Here is a 25,962-nt window from a genome sequence, read left to right on the forward strand (position 1 = left end):
CCTATGAGAAGGGAAAACAAAACTCAAGTTGGGAGGATGGCTTCACTTTTCCCCATACTTTCCCATGAGCCAGGCAACGATTTTCCATTCCTGAACTTACTAAACATGGGAAATCAATTGATTTCTCATCCCTAAATCTCATTTACCATGAACCAGACGGGGCTGAAGGTGATGGCAAACGAGTTGGAGGTTTTGTAATTTACTAGATTCTTCTCTAGATCTTGTCAATGCCAAAATGCCAAAATGATCTGATAAAATTAAACATAAAAAAGAAACATCTTATTAGATACATATAATTTGTCCGTCCGTCGTCTTATTTTTAGATTATATCAAACACACACACTTTCCTAGTCTCCTCCTCCCGGCAAGTTTCTGTTTATTCTTTTGAGATTCTCATTATGCTAATCAGTTTTTAAAACCCAATTCAAAGAACAATTGAATGATGGAGGACCTGGTTGGTTTTGTGCCTTGTGAATTGGGTGAGAGAATTTTGGGAAGTGTGTGATATCCCAAGTCCCGAGTCTTTGACAAATATTAATGGCAGAGTTGCTAATCTATAACTAGGACAGGGATATGAACTATGAACTACGAACTATGAAGTGAAGGCTAGGATGATGCTTTCTTTCCATTTCTCAACATTTACTCTGCGCTGCTCTGCTGCATCAACATTCAGCAGCAGCAGCAGAGTGATGAAATGTCAGAGTTTCTAAGCATCAGAACATCAATTAAGGTGATACATTTCAAGTGGAAAGGTTTTAAAAGAACCCAGTTGTTTTATTGATGAAACTTAGCATTCTAATTGCCCCCTAAAAGCTTGGAACTTTAAGCTTAACACTCTGTTTTGAAGCGAGTGAGTTTTTGGGCACTGTTGTTGATGGGGCACCAGTTACAGATAACAAGGCCATTCTTTTGCGTTCAAGGTTCTGAATCTTCTGAAACAATTAGTTATAGAAGCTTCTTGTGATGTGATGTGATGTGATGATCCTTTTAAGGTCGTTATCCAAACCCTTCAAAATGTTGTTTTTCTTTTCTCTGGGAAAACCCCAAATACGTGTAATTGGATTGGTACTCGTATGACATATATCTGTGTGGGGACCAAATTCAAATTACATGGTCTTCTTATTAAAACCAATTTATTTATTATGAAATTGGGTGTCTAGGAAAGGAAGGAACCCATCAAATTTCTGCTAGAGCAACTGTTTCTTCTGTCACTCAAATCACTAGATTTTAAGGAAAAGCTATGTGTTTAGTGGTAATTAGAATAACTAATGAGAACGATGTTCGTTGAAGAATATGCGCATAGAGAAGGAAGATTTGTTTGTTTATTGAAGGGTGGATGCAAATTGGCTGACAGTGGCATGGGGGTATATAAGTTATAACAAGAGAAGGGGGACAATTTCTAGTGGACATAAAATTCAAAATGATTTGTATAATCAACAACTGAGTCTGAGGAGGCTAGAATGCGTGAATGACAACTTATTAATATTCTTAAATATTATATATTTCAGAAGAATGAATTATTCATATTCTTAGCGACCAATTAGTAGTTGAAAGCTTCGGGGACAATCATCTATCATCAAACAGGTTAAGTTCTGTGAACTGGAAAATTTGGTAAATGTTTCTGAAAATGGGGAAGATGCAGCAGCTAGCATGTGCAATGCGCATGAAATGGCACGTACAAAATGAGAGATTAATTAAGAAAAGTAGTTTTAATTAATTAATTGAAACTCTTGTTGGGGGACCAATGACCATGAATGAGTGCTGCTGCTGCTGCTGATCATCTCGTAACTAACACAAAACATGCGTGTAGAATTATTAATATTATTACACTTTCTGAGTATGTCTGTCTGTTTGTTTGTGTTCAAGCCAGAAGCATCATTCATACACAAATCACAAAACAACAACCTCTGAACCACCTTAATATTTATGTATATATTGATGATATGTAGGTTGGTCCACCAAGCTATATACATAATACGGAGGAGGAGGGAAATGGAATGGAATGGATGGATCATGGATAGTCAAAATCATGGGTCGCATTACCCTTCTTCACCAAACTAGTAACTAGCTAGCTACACAGCTACACAGCTGGACAGCTATGGGGGATTTAATTAATTAAATCTGGGATAATTAAGCCAGGAACTAATTATTCTTTAGAAGAAAAACAAAAGTGGGAAAGTGGGTTTTGGTCATAATGGGACATAGAAACAATAAATCAATGGCAGAAAGGGCAATGCTTGAAAGGGATCGGGAGATCCGAGGAGAGGAGTGATCGAAAGAGTGAAAGACAAAAGCATCGAGAAGTGAGTGCTGTTGTTTTGAACCATTTTATTCATATTTTAAGAATAAAATGAATGTGTTTGTGAGCCACTTATTGTACTATGGGTAAATGAATATGCCTAGACTCGGAGCGCATGATGGCTTTGTGTTTTCTAGGCAAAACCAAGAAGAGAGAAAGGGCCTTCTTTTTCCTCTGCTCTTCTGCTCTTCTGCTCTTCTGCTCTTCTGATCAATGATCATATTCTTATGGACGGAGAGAAGAAGAATGGGAGAGAGAGAGAGAGAGAGAGAGAGAGAGAGAGTGCGCGTGCGGTTTGGTTTGGTTTGCGCATGATCCTATAACTCAAGTTGTTTATTTTAAACATCCCAATGAACAAAAAAGTGTATTTTATTTACTACATTATTCTTGATTTGTGGTGAGTTTGTTTGAACATCACTCCATGTTTTCCATTCCAGTTTCCAATTTGTGGAAGAGTAAAACTTACAGGCTGCTGCCTCTGTTGCCCCTCTCACCTTTTTACAAGCACAATGAGAACCATGTCACCACCACCATTCTTATAATCTATTAAGAAGATGGAGATGCGATGAGCTCTGAGTTTTATTTGTCTTACAATTACTACTCACTCACTCACACAGGCATTGGACAGGTTACTGGGCCAATGGGCTACTCAGATAGGAGAGGCCCGGCCAATGGGTTTCCGCGACATAATTGACATAGTTCTGTGGTCTGTTCTTTTAAATGTAGCAGTTGAAAAGAAAAAGATGGTACGCAAGAGATTTTTACTTTTTTCGTATTTAATTAGGTGGGTAATTGAAACTTGGGAACTCTTGCTAAACTTTTCCTTTGTTTACCCCTTTTTTCATCTCTTGGTAAGGTATAATTACCAAGAGAAAAAAAAGTCATGAAAACGAAAAGTTGGATTAAGGTAGGAACGCAGCAGAACTTGACCTTTGACAAACTTGGAAGTAAAATTGAAGGCACAAGTATGTAATGAAGGTAGTTGGACTTTAAACAAACACACCAAAATAATATTCAAATTATGCAAATCATTATATTAGTATTTTTTTCGTGGTCAAGAAAACGTGTTTCATTAGTTGCTTGATGCGAATGCTAAACTCATGTGAATTAACATTCTAAACGGTAAACAAAGGAGATGACAAGTAGTAGTTTTGAAATATATGTATTCGGTACCTGCTGTGCTTCTCTTCAACGTTATAAACCTGGTCCAGTTGAAATATTTAGTGGGCTGAATTAGAAGAGTTTTCTTTTTCTTGGATCAGACTTTGACTGTTTAATAGTATAATAGATTGCGCATTAAGCCCACCTACGTACAAACTGGAAAGACGTATGTACCATCTCTTTATTTAGCTCCAAAAATTGATAAATGTATCACTTTGAGTTAATTGTTTTGACTGGACCCATTAATTGTCGTAAATCGCAAACATTACTTTTCTTGCAAGAAAACTACATCATACACTACGAAAATGTTGGGTTTGTTTGAATTAATATTTAATAAAAATTTGGTTATATTCCTCAATAAAATGTTAAATATTAAGGATATAGTCAATGAACTAGTTCTGTTTTGCTTTTAGTTAGTTGTTTTCAAATTTTTCTTAGCTTGAGGTCAATGGGCATTTGCAAGTGCTTTAGGGTTTGTTTAATTTCTATTTGAAATTACGTTCTTACCCTTATCTATTTATTATTGGTTATCAACTCTTCGAAGCCGACGCTTTTCTCCTTTCCCTCTCCTGCGCCAAGCTCATCCAGAATCTCCTCCTCCTCGCCACTGCCATCTCCAGCCTCACCACCAAATTTCATGACGCTATTTTTAAGAGGAAGTTCGTCTGATTTTGAAGCGCAGTTTCTTATTGTTACTAGGTGATAGGATTTTTAGTACCTGCGCAAACAAGGTTAAAATCACTGAAAATACTTGCAAGAATAAAAGGTAATTGTAGATAGCTTGTTTTAAAGATAAAAACGTTCTGAACACTTCTCCAGAAGGCCATGAACCCATCTGAGGTCATCTTGGGCTCCAAAAACGCAATGAAGGCCCAAAACGTCACTATTCCAGCACCGCGCACTGCTCCTTTATTGTATTGCCAGAGAATAACCGCTTGGTAGAAAAATCTAAAATTTTGATACGATCAAACTAAGTGACTCACGAACGTCCTCCAATTGGAATTACTCCAAAATTCGTCCATTTGATTATATTTTGCTCCAGAGGAAGTCGAAAGTCCTATAATGGAAATATAATTCAAAGTATCAAAATTCTTCCAAAATATTAACCAAAATATATTAAGAATGGGGTTAAATATAGGGAGCTTCACTAATATACCCAAAATAGGGGCTAAAATTATATTTAAAAAACCCACATAGAATGCACTTTAAAAACACACCCAAAACTCATTTACTACATAAGAAATTGGTGGTTAAGTTCCTATAAATTACATGATTGCCATTGATCAACTTAAAAAAGAAGTCCAACACAAAAAAATTTAAATAGCACCCAAAACAAACCCAGCCCAATTTTATAAAAAAAACCCAAACAATTCATTACAAACAAAACGTCTTGAAAACCATAGCTTCATTAATGTGTCATTTTGATTAATGGTTGTAATGTTCCAGTCTAGGGTAATAACACTGCTAGTTTGCTGTCATGTTGATTAATTGCTATAATGTTCCAGTCTAGGGTAATAACACTGCTAGTTTGTTATGACATCCTATTTCTAATGCATGTCTACCCCATGTAATGTTCCAGTCTAGGGTAATAACACTGCTAGTTTCCTATGACATCCTGTTTCTAATGCATGTCTACCCCTGTAATGTTCCAGTCTAGGGTAATAACACTTCTAGTTTCCTATGACATCCTATTTCTAATGCATGTCTACCCCTGAAATGTTCCAGTCTAGGGTAATAACACTTATAGTTTACTATCATGTTGATTAATGTTTGTCATGTTGCTATTTCTAATACATGTCCAACAAAGAAAAGATGAAGAAAGAACCAACCAGACCAACTCAAAACAAGTTGAGCCTAGATTGTTAATACTATTATGTCATAGAAGTATGTTTAATACTCTGTCATAGAAGTACATTGTTAAACAAAAATAAGATTCATAACTGAAATAGTAACAAAAGATAAATCGATCATCAAAGCTTAAAATACATTTCGAAAATCAACTAAAATCTGAAGAGAAACACATAATTGAAGCAAAAGATAAAAAATCTCAAGTCCAAACCAAACAACGACGACGGCGACAATGATGACGACAAAGACGATGACGACGTGGCGAAGAGGAGTAGAGCTCGAAGATGAGGAGTAGAGCTAAGAGCATTTGATCAAGGTTCGTTCGAGGTCTTGAACAATCCAAAAAAAAAAAAAAAAATCAATAGAAGCACGATTTTAGAACAAGAAATCGAAGGTGAAATATTGAAAATTGTAGATTAAAGATGAAGAATATAGTTGGACCTGAGATTGAGCTGCAATGGAAGCTCCTCTTGCTCCAACACCAGAGAAAGCACCAGCGAGAAAGGAGAAAATAAATTTGATTTGGTTTTTTTGGCAGATCTGGTTTTTTGGCAAATATGATTTTTCTCTCTCAAATCCATAATACAAAGGCAATATAGGTATTTAACACACACAAATAAACTAAAAAAACAGCTATTAAATTGAAAAAATTGACAGCTGTCAATTTTTGGGTTTTTTTTTTGTGTGTTTATAGTTTTTAAATGATATAGGATTTCTTTATAAGACTATGTCTAAGATTGGGTATATAACTAAATTTCTATTAAATATATAATATAAAATATACCCATCACTAAGTTATGTCATATAGTTTTTGGTGTTGAGTTGATGATTTGATTGTGTTCAGTTTTTCCATACTAGCTGATGACATTTAGTTTTTATTTTTTATTTTTTTTTGGGATGTTGCTTACTACAGAAACTACCGTTGCAATATCATAAACTGCATGGTGTTTCGGTCTAGTGATTCTTTACTAGTATAAATTGTATTCTGTTTTTGGGTTTTGTTTTCATTTTCAAGGGTAATGGAGGTTTGTGTTATGGCAAAGTGTACTTATAAGTCCGAAACAGTTAGAATTGGTTTTTGTTTTTGTTTTTGTTTTTTGTGTGTGCAATTTTTGTTTGCATTAAGGATTTGGTACAAATCGTGCTCGAATCGGTGTTGAAATGATTTTTTTAAATAAATAAAAAACATTTGATTGTTAATATAAATATTGTTTAACTAAATACATATCATAAAAACAAGTTTGGTATAGTGGTTTGTGATGGCCAACAAATGGGCGGTGGGTGGGGAAGGTGGATTGTTGGGCATGTGACATAAGGTGATCGACTTCAAATAAATTTGTTAAATTATAAAGGTAGTGACATAGTATGTAATTTTGAATTTTTTTATATTACATTATTGTAAAATTACACTCTACTTTTTAGCCATTGACCTCAAGTAAATTCTATGAAATTAATTTCCTATCTATCACAATAAGGAAATCCCTATTAATTTTAAACCAAAGCTCCCTATTATTTATAATGAATAAGCATGCATGCATTATGAAACATGATGTCGAAGGGCAACAAGACATAGCTTCTATTTGTCAATATCGGCAACCTTTTAACATTATATTAGTTATCACCAGTTTTACAAGTTGTCATATTTAAAACAGATCTCAGAGTAGAGGTGGACATTTATGCCCATCAATCCGAATGCTTAGCATACTAATTAAATCGACAGTTCATTTTGGTATGACAATTATTTATTTAATTTTTGAATACCGATTCGATTCAAACAGAAAGCCTCGGTCAAAATAGTGGGTTGGATTATACCTAGCTTGTGGTAAACTTTACGAAACCAAGTTTTATTATATTGTTATTAGGTTGATTTGGGATTGTACTTAATTCTCTTCCTGATGAAATGTGAAGGTGATAAATTGATAATTGTGAATTATTATTATTTTAAACCTAGAAAGTTTCAACGAAGGCATAAGCTATAAACTTGGACAAGTTTTGTAATTAAGTGAGAATTTAAACACATATGATATCCAGGGTTTAGGCCATCCCCAATGGGGATCAGTGGCGGATCCAGGAAATTTCCTTCCGGGGGTCAACGTTTAAAGGGTAAAATTTTTTTATACAAAATATACCCATAAAAATGAAACGATAATATTATCATTCATAATTAATAGAAAAAACCACATTACAATTGTCCACGACGAGTTTTCATATTCTGAAAACGTAGCATTATAGTTTCATTATCAATACAAGCAAATACATCTTTCTCAATATAAACAAGTAAGCTATCACTCAACCATTGATCTCCCATTCGGTTGCGAAGTGGACCTTTCACAATATTCATAGCAGAAAATGCTCTCTCCACAGAAGCAGTTGCAACCGGTAAAGTTAAGGCTAATGTGAGAAGCAAATAAACATAATTATATGTTCTATGCAACCCTTTCTCCACCAATTTTCTTGCAAGGCTACCAATCCCTTTCAATTGAGAAAAATCTATCATTGTACGCATATGATTAATATAAATCTCAAGTTGATCTTCAAGTGCCAAAAGATCTCGGGAAGTAAAATCTTGAGGATAAAATTCAGCAAAACGAAGTAGCTTTTGTTTGTTAAAAGCTATGAATGAATCATCTGGACTCAAACATGTCAAACAAAGAAGTAACTCAGTATTTACCTCACTGAAGCGATGATTTAATTCCGCAAGTTGCCACTCAATGATTTGAATAAAGATGTCCACACGATAATGATGGAGATGTGTTATTATAGGAGCTCTCCGATGTGATCTCCATTGAGCGACATATGCATCATCCATGTTTGGAACCAAGATATCATGTTTGCCACAAAAGGAAGATACTTGATCAAGCAAGGCTTCAAATGCATTCTCTCTCATGTGTTGTAGTTGGTCCTTGCAAACTTTCACTAAAGTCATTGCATTCCCAATATCTTGGTCTTTCCTTTGTAATGCTTGTGACAAGTCATTTGTGGCTCCCAATATAGATCTCATGAAGAATAGGTGAAATACAAACTCAAACGATTGTATCTCTCTCAATGACCTATTTGCTTCACCTAGATTATCAGTGGAGCCATCCTCAATAATCAATTTGAGCACTTTCACCACAGATTTAAACATGGAGATGATACTAAGTAATGTACCATAATGTGAGTTCCAACGTGTATCACCTGGACGTTTGAGACAAGTTTCTTGATTTAAGCCTCGCCCGGTTGGAAAAGTATCTTTTTCAAGAGCTTCCGTAATATCCTTTTGTAGTTGATCTCTAAGCATGTCACGACGCTTACACGATGCTCCAACAATATTGACCAAGCTATTGCAAGATGTGAAGAAAGTGGCAATATCAGCATTTCCCTTTGCCACGGCCACAAGAGCTAATTGAAGTTGATGTGCAAAACAATGAATATAATAGGCACAAGGATTTTCTCTCAAAATCTGGGTTTTAAGACCATTGAACTCACCCTTCATATTACTAGCTCCATCATATCCTTGTCCTCTTAGCATGGAAAGGCTCAATTCCTCCCTTGAAAACAATGTGTCAATAGCCTCCTTGAGTGAGTTTGATGTAGTGTCGCTAACGTGTTGAATGCCCACAAACCTCTCAATTACATCTCCACTTTTGTCCACATAACGAAACACCACCGCCATCTGTTCTTTTACTGACACATCACGTGATTCATCAACTAATAAAGAGAAGAATGCACCATCCATATCCTTAATGATTTTCTTAATAGTTTCAGTGGCACAAGCATTCACAAGATCTTTTTGAATTGTTGGAGCTATTAACTTGAGATTCCCGGGAGCATTTTCTAACACAACGGCTTTAACTTTCTCATCATGATCAGCAAGAAATTGTAAGAGCTCCAAATAATTCCCCTTGTTGCTTGAAGTGTCACTCTCATCATGCCCACGAAAAGGAAGACCTTGCCTCAACAAAAATCTCACGCAATCAAGAGAAGCTGTCAAGCAAATACGATAATCAATACGAGCTTGCTCTGATTGCTTTATCAAAACTGTTCGGATGTGTTGCTTTTGATTCATAAGATCCACACAATATTGTCTAGATTGATTATGAACACTTCCAACATGCCCAACATGTTGCCTAATCTTCTCTTTCTTCTTCCAATTCCTAAAACCCATTTCTGTGAAGGCGTCGCTACACCCTTGACCAATTCTGAAATTGGATTTGAAGAGATAACAATAAAGGCAAAATGCAGCATCTTTACTAATACTGTACTCCAACCAGTCAAACTCATCAAACCACTTGACATTAAAGCGTCGATCATACCCTGAAAGATCAGTTTGTGGAAATGTATGATCCTTAGGCTGACATGGACCTTTTTGTAGATATGCTCTTCGAACTTCGTCTCTAATATTAGGATCATAGTCTAACATTTGAGGCCGAAGTCCGGGGTCTGCAATAAGATTAGCCAAGATATCTTGCAACTCACTTTCTTTCGAACTATCCACATCTCTTGAAACATCCACATCTCTTGAAATATCCACATCTCTCGAACTCGAACTACCCACATTATCCGAACTAGAAGTAGTTGATGCAAACCTTCTCTTAAAATAGCGTTCCATAACTGTATTGGTAGAAATAACCAATATAATAAAAACTCATACTTATGAAAAGTAACCAAAAAAAAAAAAAATCCCAACAACCAATCAAATTTACCAAATATAATCTAGCTAACATAAAACACTATTTTATTCAAACTAACTAACCAAAATCAAAACCCCTAATTTATTCAAACTAACCAAGAGATATAATATGACATACAAGTAAAACCCTAATTTATTCAAACTAACTAACCAAAACCAAAACCCTTAATTTATTGAAACTAACCAAGATATAATCTAACATAAAAATAATACCTTAATTTATTCAAACTAACTAATCAAAATCAAAACCCCTAATTTATTCAAACTAACATAAAAGTATAGCCATAATTTATTCAAACTAACAAACGAAAATCAAATCTCAACAACAAACAACAACAACTAATCAAGAATATAAGAATCTTTACTAATTATTAAAGCATAAATAAATTAAGATAACATACTTTCAAATTTGAGAGACAAATCCAATCCAACTTTGAAATCAAATTGAATTTGGGGGACAAGAGCTATTCAATTTTCTGCTGCCCACCGCCGCCACTTTGCTGCCGCCGCCGCCGGATTTGTAGGGGGAGGAGAAGCCACCGTTGAATTGGAGGTTGGTTGTTTTAGTTGGGGTTGGGAATTTAGGGTTGAGAACTTGAATTGAGAAGTTAGAAATGAACTAAAACTGATTGGGGAAAGGGAATTATCGAACAGATGCTGTGTTATTTTTTTTTTTTTTAAACCTGTGCCAAAACGACGTCGTTTTGGCCAGGTGTTTTAAAAAAAAAAAAAGTTAAGTGGAACGACGTCGTTTTGATGTCCAGCGCAAAAAAAAAAAAATAAGTGTAACGACGTCGTTTTGACGTCGAGCGAACAAAAAAAAATGACGCGCGCGCTGCGCGCTGCGCGCAAGCCTGCGCTGCGCAAACACCTCCAGCCTGCACAGAATTTGCCCCATTGTGGCATTTCGTCGAACAGCTTGGGAGGGTCAACTTGCAGGGCTCTAATGGAGGATTTCAGAGGTTGCAGGGGTCAATTGACCACCCTTGCTCCTCTGTGGATCCGCCCCTGATGGGGATCTTAAATAGGGCTTAACCTCCTTGGGGCTCTATAATATAGAATTCATGTGCTAAAAGGCATCCACAATAGAAGAGATTTGGAGGCCTATATCATAAAGCCACACAGGTTCTGTCTCTAAATTTGTGGACTTTGATAAAGCCCCTAGAACCCGAACAGGTCCCAAATTTTGAAAAGCTGCAGCATACATTAGGCTTTGTTTGATGTTTCTTTTTTTTTTTTTTTTTTTTGGGTCTAAATCATGAGGTGGTCCTGGATGGGCCCCAACTATGGGTGGCACCTTTAAGCCTTAACCACAACCCAGACTAATCCCCACTCACACCGGGTCGGCCCGTAAGAGGTAAAGTGTTGGTCAAAGTGGTGACTCCGTACGAGAGCAGGGATGTTTTTTTTTTCTAACAACCAAATAAAAGGATTTGTCAACCCCTTTTGTTTTATTGTTTTATTGTTTTCTTTTTTCTTTTTTTTCTTCTTTTTCTTCTTTTTGTCTTTATTTTTTTGCTTTCATTTGTTATAATTTACCTTTAGAATTACTACTTCAATTTTTCTATGTGTTCTTTTAATTTTTGAATTATAAATTGGGTAGAAATGTTGATTTTTGATTTTTTTTTTAAAATTATAATTTACCTTTAGAATTATTACTCCAAATTTTGATTTTGAATTTTTTTTTTTTGGGTATGTTCATTAAAAAAAGCTAACATAACATAAACATACAATAAAACAAACTAAGGGCATGTTTGATGACCATTTCAATTTTAGTTTTCATTTTTTGTGTTAGAGTATAGAGAAAAAAGAGGGATAACGGAAGTGAGAATAAGAGTGGAGATAGGATTGAGAGGGAAGATAAGAGGGGAGGATGGGAGAGAGGAGTAACAAAAATGAAAACAAAACTAAAAACTGAAATCTATTTGAAATTGTTTTTACTTTCAAGTTTTTGTTTTCACTTTTGTTAATTATCCCTCCCATCCTCCCCCCTCATCCTCACACCCTAAGAATCACTTTTGTTACTTATCCTTCACATCATAAAAAAGTTTATTTAGAGCCTCGGAAGTAAAGCCCCCATTGTGGGAAAAATACTTTTAGAGCCCAGAATATTCAAACGGAGCTTTAAATAGGTCTCTATAATTTAGAGGCCTATTTAAATACTATGATTGGGATGCCCTTAGGGGCCTCCTTCAACCTGAATGAGGGTATGTATTTTCATTTAGTTGACTTTTGAAATCAGCAGACATTGCTGGGTTAAGAAGCCAACTTCTCTACTGCCATAAATGAGAATAAGATATTAATTTGAGTAGAATTATACTTTTCAAATGTTTTGGTTTTGAGACCAAAGTATAAAAATAAACAACACAAGCAAAGCATAAAAAAACTGGAAGAGTTTGACTTTTATATTGAAGTCAAGACTATGAAGATAACATTGAATTGTAGAGGAGAAAACATATATGGACATGAATATACCAATTAGTCAAAGCTCAAGATGTAAGTAGTGGCAAAATTTTAAAAAGGCTCCAAGTTTTTATGAGCGATAAGTTTGACTAGATGAGGCTGACAGAGGTGACTCGTCATCCCCAACAGTTGAACAGGAAAAAAAGGAGATTTGCCTGGAATTGGGTTTAATTTAATTGGAATTGAATGAGTTTGTTTGTACTGGATAGGACTGGCTATGTATAATGTATCAAGTTATATCTAAAATTGTCGTATTCAAAGTCAAAACAAGTGCGTATATAAAGTCGAAGCAGTATGTACATGCCGTATACGTACTGTATATACAGTATACCGATGATGGGCGCTTTTAGCTTGTGGAGGCAAATGAAAATCCCAAGTCTTAGTTGCCTTCCATTCACTAAACTAAATAAACGGAACTTCCCAAAATTGACGCCCAATTATTTTGAGAAAATAAGGTGGAAGCTCAGCACAAGTGGCACAAGCTCTCTATAACTCAGCTAATTAAACCAATTGCTAAAAGGATCTCCCTCCCACTCCCAGCAACCAATAACATTTATATATAATACATTTCTGCAATTAAATTCTAATATTATTATCTTTTGATCGATTTAGAGAAGAGAGCCACCCATCTCTCATATATAATGTGAAACCGTGAATATATAATCAACCAGGCATGCAAAAAAGCCAAAGTGAAAGAATAAATAATGAAAAAAAAAATGAGTCTTGCTTGACCGAGCGCCAACTGCGCCGGCGTTGCGTGGGCCAGCCGACAAATGCGCCCAAGAGGACAACCAAAAACTCAAAACTTGGAAAAGCCTACAAACATCTAACAACTCTTCTCCATCGTCTAGCTCTCTCTGTCTCTCTCTCTCTCTCTCTCTCTCTCAACCATAGCAAGCAACAAGCCCTTTGCAATTCAACATGGATCACCCCCATCCATCTCTTTATCCCAATTATATTCCCCGCTGATGGTATCTATGTCAATATTGTCAAGTCAACGGTCAGAATAGTTGGCTTGCCTTAATCTCATCTCTCTCCATTTGCTTTCTATATATCTCATCTCTACCTCCCTCTAATCAAATTTTATATCCCATCTCTCTCTCTCTCTCTGATATGCAATAGGTTCTAACATATACAGTGACCCTTTCGACATCGTAATTAGTTCTTAATTAACTGATTGATTTCCTTTTTTAGGTCATTATTAAGACTAGTTAGCTGAGGCAACTGATTCATAATGAACCCTGCAAAGCTCCAGCTGGATGAGGATCGTCAACATTCAGTTAGGAGAGATCAGATGATGATGATGAATGGCAACCGCCCCTCCCCATTGAAGATCAGCAAGGCTTCCTATCTCATTCAAAAACCTCCCAACAATAATAATTCCTCTTCCCGCATGGCCAATCAACAACATCCCCATGAACACCAACAACACCACCAGCAACAGCGGCAGCCGGTGATCATTTACACCCAATCTCCCAAGATCATCCACACGCAGGCACGTGATTTCATGGCTTTGGTCCAAAAGCTCACCGGCCTCGACCAAACCCAACAACCTGAATCTACTACTACTACTGATGATCATGTTCATGTAAAGGTGGACGCTTTGTCGTTGTCGCAGGGGCGAAGAGATCAAGATGACCAGATCATCGACATTAACAACATGAATAGTACTGCAAGTAACTCTATAATTAGCAGCTGCAGCCATGATGACAATGATCAGTCGTCTTCGGGTCTCACGGATGAGAATTGTGATAATAATAATAACAAGAATGTTGATGTTGTTCATCATCAAGGAAACAAAGGCAGCTCATTGTCGTCTTGTGGATATTATCCTCCCAATGCCATGTTCAGCCACCCAAGCCAGCCCTATTTTGCAGACATCCCTCTGTTCACGCCAACTTCGACTTCTTCGACCGATTTCTTCTGCTCCCCTCGCCCTCTTTACAGATTCTCAGATTCCTCGTCGCATGCGTCTCCCAATGTTAACGTGGGTGGTTCCATTTCTCCTTCCATGTTCAAGTTCATCAAGGGACTCACAGAGTATTGACATCATTCATTCATTCATAAGCAGCAGCAGCAGCAGCAGCAAACTTTGATTTATTGTTTAATTGATTCGTTAATTGTCTGTTTATTTTTTGGATTTTATGTCCATTGTCCATAGCTGAATTAATAATTGATTCATTGGCTCTTGTTTTCTGCATTTGTGTTTCTTAATTTAGATGTGTTCACTAGCTATCTAACGGGGAAAGAAACTTTGATCGATATGCTATGCTTATTATTGGCTTAATTAGTTTCTTCCTACTTGCAGCCTGTTTCATTTATTAATAGCCCTTCTCAAGTTTTATAAGATTCTGGGTTGGGTACATACATATATATTATATATATGTAGATTTCTTCAGCACAAACTGCTCTGCACGAGGAGAAGAGAAGGGAAACTCCAGTGCAACTACCCTCTCCCCACCCACACAATTTTTATATACAGCCTCAACTCTTGACTTGACCAATAAACAAACATATCATGAGCATTCTTCAGAAGTATTTTGGCTTAAAGATGCCACTACTAGATAGTAGCCAATTCATCAATGTTCTAGGTTAACGTCCACATAGTTTACGATGAAATTCGGGACCGATAGATTGATTCAATATTAATACACTATTAATGTCGACCAGACCAGATGAAATAAAATTCCAACTTAATTTCACATTTCATGCATGTTTACTAATGCGCAATTGATGAGGAGAAGTTAGAATTCATATTCTCATTTAAAATGTGTACTAAATTATTTAGAATTAGGCTAAGAATGGTATTGATTCTTCATAAGTTGTTTACCACATTCCCATGAATCATAATTGAAACCAGTTAATTACTAAAATGTCGATGTTGTTAGGTTAAAGTACAAGTCGTATATAAGACCCTCACTATAGAATGATTCCATATGAGTAATCCTTAATCGTAATCCAACCTTATTTTGATAATAGAAATCAAATAATAATAGTAGGATCCATGAAACATTTATTTCACTGCATGGAGATGTCTACAATGGAAATAGCTTGAGTTGATAACAGGAAAGGCCCACCAGTCTCCCAGTTTGGGCCCAAAAACATAGCTTCAGCCCGACAAGGACACTATTGACAAAGAAACCCAAATACCATTTTTTTTATTTCTTGGTGCCGTGGATTTTGTCCAAAGCTACACATTCAGGGGCGCATGGTGGTAGAAGAAAGTAGAAATTCAAGTGTGTAAATAACGTCGCGTTTTCGTTTTGGTGAGCAAAATTGAAAATGGTCACGTAACTGGTTAACTTATGGTATACAAGTTTCATTTGATTTATGACCAAAGTAAGTAGAAGACAAGTGTAGTTGTCTTGGTTTTAGGGTAAAGTATGCTCATCGTTGCGTAACACAATATTCATATTTATACAGTAAATTAAACTTCCAAGTTATATGTATGGAAGTATGTATGGGTCTTTGAATTCTGATGTTTCTTCCTTGAGAATCAAACCATAACATCGACAAAAGGAAGCTGTGTGGAAAGAAAGATAGAGCAAATATTTTGTTCAAGATGTGTTCTTTCTAATTTAATTACTTCAATTCTCATGCCAACCCATTAATGTTGATTAAAAGTAGAGCACGACATTGTGTTAATTGTATTCCTAACTTCATTAGGCGCAACAACAAAATTAATTCATTTGTCCAAGAAACCATGGCATTATTGCTACCTAATTTTATAAGGTATAACTTTCCAACAATGTGTCCCTACCCATTGATCTAACCCACTTCTGCAAAATTATAGTGATAATTTAAATTATTATAAATTAATATAATTTACGGGAATATGAACTTGAACTTGGATGGGCATACAGTCCTACCAATGACCTAACCCACTTCTGAAAAATCAATGTCTTTTTAAGGACTGTGTATTGTTTGCACATAGAAACTCTCTATTATTAGGGTAATGCTAGGCTTACCACATTTTTCATACCACATTCATACCACCTCTCTAATAGAGGTGGAGCCCACCAATACAATGGGGCCCACCTCTATTAGAGAGGTGGTATGAAAAATGTGGTAAGCCTAGCATTTTCCTTCTAAAATATGACTTATATTCAATCAAGTAAAAATGAGGTGAATTTACCATTTTATCTTTTTGTTGTATGTGTGTGTATACATAACCTATCATTTTCTCATTCTATAATAACATCATTTGAGTTAAAATCATAATATAATCCTCTCCTCCCTGACCGTACTAGTTTGCCTAAGAATTTGAATTTCTTAGAAAAATCCTAAATTCAAACAACGGAAATTTGGAACCACTTCACGCAAACAAAGAGTCAATTATTATTATTTTTTTTGCACGTGATGCATATTTTTTTTTGTATGTGGAAGATGGTTAGGACATTTAGATGGTGCTCGCTGGCAATTGATGTAAACGCAATAACGACTTGTCTTTTTTTATATTTCTTAATTTAACAATTTACTTAAAACAACGAAAATACGTGGCAAACAATGACTCCGGTCATCACTGGGAAGCTACAAAGAAGCTTGCAATATCCCATTTTATCTGTTAATTACAATTACAAGCTAAGATACCAAATCAAAAAGAAAATAAATCTTAAATAATAGGGAAACAAACAATATTGATTAAAAATAAATAATAGGGAAACAATAATATATTTACAAAATAATGACCTTGCATTATTTGACATCTGTTATTTCCCACTTTTACAAATTACAAAAGATAAGACCTAACCGCGCTACAACACCGCGTGACGGCCGAGTCACATCCACTCACGGCTGACTCGTCAAAACGCTCGTCCGTCACAATAACGGCGTCAGCATCCCACCATGTATCATCCATGTCAGCGTCCGTTACATTCCGTAACGGCGACTCCGCCTTCCTCACGTCACCAACCGTCAAGGCCCCCGTGACGCCATCCTTGACGTAAAGCTTCTCGACGCCGCCAGACCCAACTCCAACGATTCTCCCGAGCTGCGGGCCCCAATCGGCAAGTATCGCCGGAAACCGGCCTCCGACGCGCGTGTCCCATACACCGATTGACGCACGCCCCGAGACACTTGTGTCCGCAGATAGAAACGTGGCCGGCGATGACGTGTCCCAGAGCTTGACGACACTCTTGCCGGAGGTGAAGTCGGACCAAGAGAACCGGTGGTGGCCTCCGAAGCTTCGGCGCCGGCGGAGCGTCGAATTACGATTCTGCCCTCGGTCGTCTCCGTAATAACCAGAGCCCCTGACTAGGAAATGTTCATCCCTGGCAGTGGGAGTACCGGCGTTATCGTACGATATCTCGGAATCGGATTCTAATTCATCATCGGATAAGGAGGAGGACGACGAAATGGAACAGGTTTCGTCATCGTCGTCGTCGATGTCGGAAAAATCGTCGTCTTGGAGCTTCTGGGAAACAGCCTGGGAGCTTAAAATTCCTAGGCGTCGGAGTCTGGTAATAAAAATGTTTATTTTAGTGAGTATGGTGCCGAAGGAAGCTAGAATTGCGATGATGAGAGCTCCCCATTTCCAAAAGCTGCAAGCTTGAGAGACCCTTTCGATGCCGGAAATCGAAAAGGCCTGTGAGAAGAAAGATGGGTCCGGCAGCGAGGTTATGCGGGACTGAAAATCGCTTATTCTGTTCACTACTGGAATTTCCATGAGAGAAATAGATAGATAGAGAATGAGAGGAGAACGAAGTGACGGAGGGAGGAGGTTTGAGATGGGTGGGGCTTTTGGGTATTTATATAGGCGAAGTGCAGGAAAAGATAATACATGTGGGGAATATGCTAGAAATTATAGAAAAAGGGTTTTAGTTGCGAAGACTGATGTGGAAGATAACGACTGGGTCTGTAAAATAAAATAGCAGCAGCGATATTCGCTCCACGTCAGAAAAGCGTAGCGGGGCCTCGTGGGAAGTTTAAACATAAGGTTTCAAATAAGATTGGAATTGAAATGGCTGACTCACTGGTGCAGGCGAGCCCCAGGACAATGTGATCCATTATTTTACTTTCAGGCCCGGTCCAAAACTTGTGGTGGTCAGAGAATTGACGGTTCCACCATTGGGATCTTGACACGCGACAAGACTTTATTAGAATTTTGTATTTTTCTAGTCTTCAGCTGGAGTGGTATAATTCATATACTTATTATAATATAAATTAATATTTATTGTATTATACTTTAAAAATAAAAAATATTAACTATGTTGTCCATCCATATTATAACATGAGAAATATGAAATATTGACTACTACTTGTATTATATGAACGAGTTATATCACATAAACTACGTTACCATATGATAATTTATGTAATTGACATTGATTCCATTGATTTTCTTGTAATTGATGTGGGTGCCTCTGTTGCACGACTCACCGGCCAAGATGGCGAAATATCCATAAATTAGTGGTCCAGTTTTATAAGAAATCGGAGGCACTTTCTCTGTTTTCGTACAATGTCAATTCTCAAGTGTGTTTCGCATGGTGCGCACTGGTCGCACTGCATCTCCGTCCAAACAAAACCATTAGGTATTATATAATTTTCTCTTTTTGATGAGGCGGACCGGCACGTATCATCGCATCACAGCACAGCTAGCTAGTAGCTAGTGTCTGCATGCAACAAAGTCCAATCAAATAATTGTTTGTTGCCATGGAAGTGGTATTGCTGTTCAAATCCATCAACATAATAAAGACAGTAGTAGTATTTAGGGGTTGAGGCTTTAATATCAAGATTAATCATAATGGCTTTGATTTGAGGTCCAATTAATTAATCTGTACTAGATAGAGACACATGGTTAAGAATTTTCAAACTTATGCCATTAATGTGATCATATATAGAATTCTCCGTCAAATTCTAGCTCTCCCAAAAAATTCTCCTAGAGCCGTTTTCACTTTGAGAGGGGAGGAAGCCACTATTTTTCCTTCTATCTACCCTCTCCTCTCTTCTCTTCCTCCATCTCATTTCTCCTCATTTTTAGAGACAAAATGTTTTCCTTATTTTCATATCTTCACCTGCTTTTTTGCGTCGAATCTCCATCACCATTCTTTTTGCGGGTTCTTTATCTCGAAATAAGTCACAAAGACTCTTTGGGTTCTCTGTATAGTTTTTCACCTCTCCTTTTGTGAGAGTTTTTCATATCTCATTTGTGAGAGCTTTTCATCTCTCATTTGTGAGAGCTTTTCATTTCTCATTTGTGAGAGTTTTATTTGTGTTGTTATAGCTTGGTCTTTTCAAGCTTTATCTTTTTTTTATTATTCCAAGTTTGCAATCTTAGTTAGAATGTCTATGTTAGAGTTTCTTTGATTTTGCGTGATTATTAATAGAGACGCACCAGATTGTTTTAGTTTTGAGATTAGACCGCTCTGTTATTGTAACGGCCCTTTGTGGCTAGTTTGTATAGGCCCTTTTTGGCTAATGTTTTTTTTGCTGAATTATGAATGCAATCCTAGAATTTCTATAAAAAAGAAAAAAAAAAAAGAAACATGTTTGAGTCTGGTTCACAATAACGACGATGATGGGGTGCAGTTAAAGAGTGAGAGAGAGATATTTATATATATAAAACATAAGTTTGGTGTTCCCGCAAACTGACAAAAGTAGGTTAGGTAGTATGTACCCACCTAATTTCCTATTTATAGATTACCAAAAAAATAAAAATAAAAACCTAATGGTAATAATGTCCGGATATCCGTATAAGAGAATTTCTGTATTTGTGGTCACTTACCGTTGGATAAAAATTCAACGGTTCACTCACTCTTGCACTTCTTTTAAGAATTTTTTTGAAAATGAACAACCCGAGGCCTCCGATTTGGTGTCCCAAATAAGACTCAAAACTGAATCAAACCTGACCGAACCCACGCCATTGTAATTTGTAAGGTGAGTCAATGGCATACCAAGCAAAAACGTAGGTATAGTAGTGTATAGGCCACAAATATATATATATATATATATATATCATGGTCAATATGCTACTATATAGCTGGCAGTCTTCGTGTGTAAACAGAAATAATCTAGTCTCAAAGATTATTAATGGGGACCTTGACCCATGGACATCATTAGCAATTTAGCATGGGTTAAAACCAACCAACATACTTGATAATATCTTTCTAAAACTCTGAGAGTTTATAATATGTAAAATAAATTATTAATGCATAATATATGAACTAGGAAGTAAGAGTTGATGAAAGATATAAACAAACATGTAACGTGATATGCATTGCTATAATTAATGAATGAATTAAGTTTTTTCTACCAAACTTTTACGCGTATGGCGGGAAGAAACGACCCCAAATGTCCATTGCTCTGTATTGAATATTGAAATGACTGAGGATATTATTGACTTTGACATTAGATTATTATGCAAAGACTTATGAGTTATTGTTTTGAACGGAACAGGTCACCCGAACCTATTCCTATTCTTATGTTCCTATTACTACTAGGAAAAGAAAAGAAAAGAAAGTAATTACCAGCTCATTTATTGACTCTTACGAACCGTATGCACAAGGCCCACACTCTATTCAAAGGTTAACTTTACCAGGCCTATCTAAGTTTTTGGGCCTCGTCCCATCTAAGTCTTTGGACCTATTATAATTACACAGAAAGTTTGTTAGCCTATACCAAATCAATCGTGTAAATCTGTTTTTAACAAGAGTAAAGTAATTTAATGGATCTCACATAAAAGATATGATATGAGCCCACTCTCGTTATGCCCCTTGTCCGATATTATTCATTTTTCCTCGTGTAAACAAAATCAGCTACCAAGAAAATGACCTTGTTCTTCTCAATTTCATTTTTGTATTTCCTGGCCTTATTTATAGTAAGTTACATGTATGACCTTCCGTCCGCTATCGCATTACCTTGTACGTACATAGGAAATTATAAAACTATTAAACATATAAAATTAAAGGTATTATTATCATAGGTTTTTGGTTGCGTATATTATTGTGAGAGTGGCACTGGCTGTCCAGCGTGCATAGGGTACTAGAGATTAAAATTAGTAAATTATATTTTACGTCTTTTAATACACATAGCCTATCTATTGTAATGTCAATATTGTGAAACACCCAGCTAAAGCAAAAGGTCATTGCCTTTTGTTTTTGTAGAAGGAAAAGGTTATTAGTATCTAAATAATATTCCACAAAGAAAGATATCAAAACAAGGAAAAAAACTTTCTTATCCCAGTTTCATTGTCACCTTCTTCCTATCTCTCTTCTCATGTTACTTATTAAATAAGGAGAGAGATAGGAAGAAGGGATAATGAAACGGAAGAGATGATGTAATAGATGAATAAACCAAGAATTTAGGACTATTTGTGAGTAATCAATTACACAAAGTATTCCCTCAAAACAAAACAAAAAACAGAAACTACGATATGCGTCTTTAACACACGGAATCAATCCATACCGTGATATTCTGTTGGCTTGGCTTTGAAGAGCATCTACCGTTACGTACAGTCCGACCACCACCACCACAAGTTCTCCATGTTTCAAATCCTATTCTTTTTTAAAGTTGCTTTCCATTTCAAGCACGTTACCATGAATGAATACATATATGAAATGAAATCCTTGAGTTACTGTTTAAATGGCCAAGAAACGCCCTTAACCTTTTATTATATATATATATATATATATATTACATTGCGAAAGGTCAGTCATTTAGTCCAATGGTGTTTGTGTGTGAACACAGAGTTTCATCAGAGCCACCATTTCATTTCGTTCACAAAGGAAATAAATAAACAATCTATTGCGGTCGTAACTCAATGACATCCAAATATGATTCAATCCAAAATTCGGATATCCATTCAAAAGAAAAGGCCCTCCAATCAATTTTAGATTGTTTTCCATTTTAAATCCCCACTCTCATATATGAGTGGTAACTATAAAAGCAGAGAAAGGCCATCACATATGATGGCAGTGGTATTGGGAGCAAAGGAAGCAATGGGGTGTGGCAGAATCCAGATAATTACTTTGTGTTCACTGCTGCTTCTTTTTCCTGTCATTCATGGTTGGGGAACTGTTGGCCATCTCACAGTTTGCAGAATTGCTCAGGTTCTTCTTACTTATTCATCATCATCATCATCTCTCTTCATTCTTTGTGTGGCTTAGATGAAATGATTTGTGTAAATTCCTTGGTGCTGTGATGTGATGACAGTCTAGGTTGAGCAAAGCAGCAGCAGATGCAGTGAAGCAGCTGCTTCCTGCCTATGCAGAAAATGACTTGGGCAGTCTGTGCATATGGCCAGATCATGTCAAGTTTATTTATCACTGGTCCTCTGCCCTTCACTACATTAATACTCCTGACAACCTTTGTAATTACCAGTACAATAGTAAGTCTTTTACAATTTTTTAAACATTTTATTTCAATTTTCACATTAGTGTATTGTTTCCTTCTAATAACTGATCATGTAATTTCTGAGAGATTTTAAAGTACAAAAATTCCTCATAGTCATAATCCCCAGGGGACTGCAAAGATGAAAATGGAGAGAAGGGGCGCTGTGTTGCAGGGGCTATTAACAATTATACCTCACAGCTTCTCAGTTACACTACCCATTCTTCTCAGCCTAAATGTAAACAAACTTTGTTTACGCTTTGAAGATCCTAATCCTAATTATTATGTGATCTAATACGCAATTTGGCTGACCAAGTTCTGTTTTAACTCTCTTCTTTCTGCAATGAATCAGATAATCTCACGCAAGCGCTTCTGTTTCTTTCCCATTTCATTGGAGACATCCATCAGGTATGGCAGGCACAGGCTCTATTCCCAGACATGCATGATTTGATCCTTACATTAGTTTTTTATCTTAACATTTGTTACACAGCCTCTGCATGTAGGTTTTACTTCAGACAAGGGAGGCAATACAATTGATGTTCACTGGTACACCAGGAAGCAAAATCTTCACCATGTGAGTCTAATTGCCAACTCCATCCCCCTTTCAAGTTTTGCACAAGCTACTTTTAATTAAACCATTTTAAACGTATACTGCGTTCAGATTTGGGATGACAACATAGTCGAGACAGCAGAAGAGAGATTCTATGACTCCAATGTGGAAGAACTGGTTGATGCAATTAAACAAAATATTACGGTATTTGCACTGCATCCATTATGTGTCAACTATAATAGACTTGGTCTTGGCAATATTTTCTGAGACTCATCCACCTGTTTTTTTTTTTCTCGTGTTCTGTTTGGCTTTATATTTCTTGGCAACAGACTGAATGGGCAGATGAAGTTAAGGGTTGGGAGACCTGCAGCTTGAATAAGACAGCATGCCCAGACGTGTATGTATCACAACCCCATAAGAAAGAAATTCATAAGACCTGCATTTAAACAAATCTGGGTACTTATTTTGCAGATATGCATCTGAAGGCATCAAAGCGGCCTGTGATTGGGCATACAAGGGTGCAGAAGAAGGTTCAGTGCTACAAGGTAAGGAGAGTGTTTTGAATTCAACGCTAGTTTATGTTTGTTTGTTCCTCAGAATGAAAAATGATTAAAAACATTGTTTGCAGATGAATATTTCCTCTCCCGGCTACCAATAGTCAATTGGCGGTTGGCTCAAGGTGGAGTTCGACTAGCAGCCACCCTCAACCGTATCTTCGGGTGACAGAACAGTTCTGCTTCAAGTTGATTAGATTTCAAGAAGCATGCCTCCAAATTTAAAACCAGTGTAGTAAATTATGTATTGTCCATAAAACTTTGGAACAACTTATGAAAATACATCACTCTTTTCAAAGTCTAGTAATCTCTTTGTTTCTAAAAGTTTCAAGCATGTGAACACACACGGTAAATCTAATAGAAAATGGCTTGCTGCTTATAAGTCCAGCAAGTTTTGGTAACACATGATACATAAGAAGACTAACATATGTCACCCAGATTCTGTCAACAGTTTAAGTTGCCATCGTTCTCCGGATACCAGAATCATCCAAATCTAAACACAATTAATATGCCACACTACATGCTTCTTAATTATGCATATTATTTACATCCTGAAATCTGGATCATGTCAAGCAACTTGAACTTGTGCTTTCTTCACAACCAGAACGGGGCACTTAGCATTTTGAACGCAGTAGTTGCTGACACTGCCAAGTATGGCTCTGACTCACCACATTAAAAATCATCAGAAGACCACTAACTAAACAAAAGAACAAGGACATGCCCATACTCACACACACTCACAAACAGAAAAGAATGAAGCTAACCTTTTGATTGTTCCATGTCCACGCTCCCCTAGAATAAGCAAATTGATGTCGTGTTTTTCAACAGCATCACATATGGCTGTTTTAGGATCCCCAATCTCTGTAACTACCTTTGCCTCTACCTATGAAAAAGAAAATTACAAAACTAATATATTCATATAAGGTTATAAGTTTGAAGTATAGAATCTGGCTCACAACATGTCACAAACATCATAAATACTTATGAAACAGGTGGTCTACCTACCATAAGCATTCATTTTCATATCGGCTAATTAGAACAGGATTGCTACGCAATCAACACAAATTAGCAGTTAAATACAGAGTATGTTCTTGTAAATCATTACACTAATTTCAAGAATTAACAAAGTTTTTGTCACTATAGATTAAGCGAATCTACTTTTTCTGTTTACATTTTTTCCTATATTACATTTCTATTTTTTCTGTTTATAACACCTAAATGAGTAACACACGGAGTTTGATTGTTACTGTCAGTCAGGGAACCACGATGGGCTAATAAAAATACTATGGATTTAATAACCATATTTAAAAATGGAATAACTGATACCTAGTATTCTATATGAGGTTTTGTGATTACAGTACAGATTAAAGTATAAAATGATTACCAAACCAAAAAAGGATTAAAGAATCAAGAGGTTTGGCCTTACCCCATGACTAGCACATATCTGTTTAGCTTTCTCCAACAGAGCCACCGCAAACTTCCTATGATTTTCCTGGGCAGATTCAACATATCCCGGAGCTGTATTCACAACAAGAACAATTTTTGAGAAACACCAATGTGCGCAATAAACAAAAGAAAAGTAGGCCACTAGGCACCAAAAAAATAAAATTTAAAAAAAGAAAAAAAAAGAAATATATGAAGTTGGTATTTGTTTTTCTCTTATGTAACATCAACAACAACAGTGAGAGAAATGGAAGAACTTAACTGGATGAAATGGGGTAATACATGCGAGCAACGCCGAGAGACGCAGCGAATGTGATATTTCCGGTGGCAGGAGGCTGAGCCACGAAGATGATCAAGGGAGACTTGGTTATGGAGTCTTTGAGGTTCTCAAGAACCCACATGAGAGCATAGTGACTGCAATCGCTTTCATCAATGGCCACCATCACCTTCTTGTCAGTCCCAGTTCCGTTTTCCATTGCCTCAGCCATTGTCTTGGGTTTTATAAAACAGGGCAGATAATTATGATGTGGTTGGAAAAAAGCAGACTGCTCTCTCTATTTATCAGATATTTTGGGAGTACAACAGAAGCAGATCTCTCCTGTTTTGTCAAAACGGTAGGCAGGTCGTAACTGCCAGTCAAACATTA

General features: G+C 36.5%; 5 protein-coding genes across 5 annotated transcripts; 2 read left to right on the top strand and 3 right to left on the bottom strand.

The window, feature by feature from the left end:
* Positions 1-7,474: 7,474 nt before the first annotated feature.
* Positions 7,475-9,899, bottom strand: LOC148297872 (uncharacterized). Its single transcript, XM_088247437.1, has one exon. It carries the CDS (start codon positions 9,897-9,899, stop codon positions 7,491-7,493), a length of 2,409 nt encoding a protein of 802 aa, XP_088103563.1. The 3' UTR covers positions 7,475-7,490.
* Positions 9,900-13,296: 3,397 nt separating this feature from the next.
* LOC110764122 (uncharacterized) lies at positions 13,297-14,639 on the top strand. Its single transcript, XM_088247444.1, has one exon. It carries the CDS (start codon positions 13,678-13,680, stop codon positions 14,488-14,490), a length of 813 nt encoding a protein of 270 aa, XP_088103570.1. The 5' UTR covers positions 13,297-13,677; the 3' UTR covers positions 14,491-14,639.
* Positions 14,640-16,962: 2,323 nt separating this feature from the next.
* On the bottom strand, positions 16,963-18,198 carry LOC110764083 (uncharacterized). Its single transcript, XM_021966996.2, has one exon. The coding sequence runs from the start codon at positions 18,106-18,108 to the stop codon at positions 17,173-17,175; it is 936 nt and encodes a 311-aa protein (XP_021822688.1). The 5' UTR covers positions 18,109-18,198; the 3' UTR covers positions 16,963-17,172.
* Positions 18,199-22,108: 3,910 nt separating this feature from the next.
* On the top strand, positions 22,109-24,176 carry ENDO2 (endonuclease 2). Its single transcript, XM_021967037.2, has 9 exons — positions 22,109-22,489; positions 22,593-22,767; positions 22,900-23,007; positions 23,122-23,177; positions 23,260-23,343; positions 23,431-23,523; positions 23,649-23,716; positions 23,791-23,864; positions 23,948-24,176. Exons 1-9 carry the CDS (start codon positions 22,307-22,309, stop codon positions 24,040-24,042), a joined length of 936 nt encoding a protein of 311 aa, XP_021822729.1. The 5' UTR covers positions 22,109-22,306; the 3' UTR covers positions 24,043-24,176.
* LOC110764116 (uncharacterized) lies at positions 24,107-25,887 on the bottom strand. Its single transcript, XM_021967038.2, has 4 exons — positions 25,579-25,887; positions 25,300-25,391; positions 24,638-24,756; positions 24,107-24,532 (listed from the first exon to the last, which is right to left on the bottom strand). The coding sequence occupies exons 1-4, from the start codon at positions 25,802-25,804 to the stop codon at positions 24,442-24,444; spliced, it is 528 nt and encodes a 175-aa protein (XP_021822730.1). The 5' UTR covers positions 25,805-25,887; the 3' UTR covers positions 24,107-24,441.
* Positions 25,888-25,962: the final 75 nt, after the last annotated feature.

This window comes from Prunus avium, chromosome 1 (genome assembly GCF_965620075.1).
Source record: "Prunus avium chromosome 1, drPruAviu1.hap1.1, whole genome shotgun sequence".
NCBI lineage: Eukaryota > Viridiplantae > Streptophyta > Magnoliopsida > Rosales > Rosaceae > Prunus > Prunus avium.

Excerpts from the sequence above, each read along its gene's own strand:
- LOC148297872 (XM_088247437.1), bottom strand. The coding sequence starts at position 9,899 with ATGGAACGCTATTTTAAGAGAAGGTTTGCATCAACTACTTCTAGTTCG.
- LOC110764116 (XM_021967038.2), bottom strand. The coding sequence starts at position 25,804 with ATGGCTGAGGCAATGGAAAACGGAACTGGGACTGACAAGAAGGTGATG. Across the intron at positions 25,392-25,578 it reads GTATTACCCCATTTCATCCA|CTCCGGGATATGTTGAATCT; the intron begins GTTAAGTTCTTC and ends TTGTGAATACAG. Across the intron at positions 24,533-24,637 it reads GGACATGGAACAATCAAAAG|AGCCATACTTGGCAGTGTCA; the intron begins GTTAGCTTCATT and ends GTGGTGAGTCAG.
- LOC110764122 (XM_088247444.1), top strand. The coding sequence starts at position 13,678 with ATGAACCCTGCAAAGCTCCAGCTGGATGAGGATCGTCAACATTCAGTT.
- LOC110764083 (XM_021966996.2), bottom strand. The coding sequence starts at position 18,108 with ATGGAAATTCCAGTAGTGAACAGAATAAGCGATTTTCAGTCCCGCATA.
- ENDO2 (XM_021967037.2), top strand. The coding sequence starts at position 22,307 with ATGAGTGGTAACTATAAAAGCAGAGAAAGGCCATCACATATGATGGCA. Across the intron at positions 23,524-23,648 it reads CAATTAAACAAAATATTACG|ACTGAATGGGCAGATGAAGT; the intron begins GTATTTGCACTG and ends TCTTGGCAACAG. Across the intron at positions 23,865-23,947 it reads AGAAGGTTCAGTGCTACAAG|ATGAATATTTCCTCTCCCGG; the intron begins GTAAGGAGAGTG and ends CATTGTTTGCAG.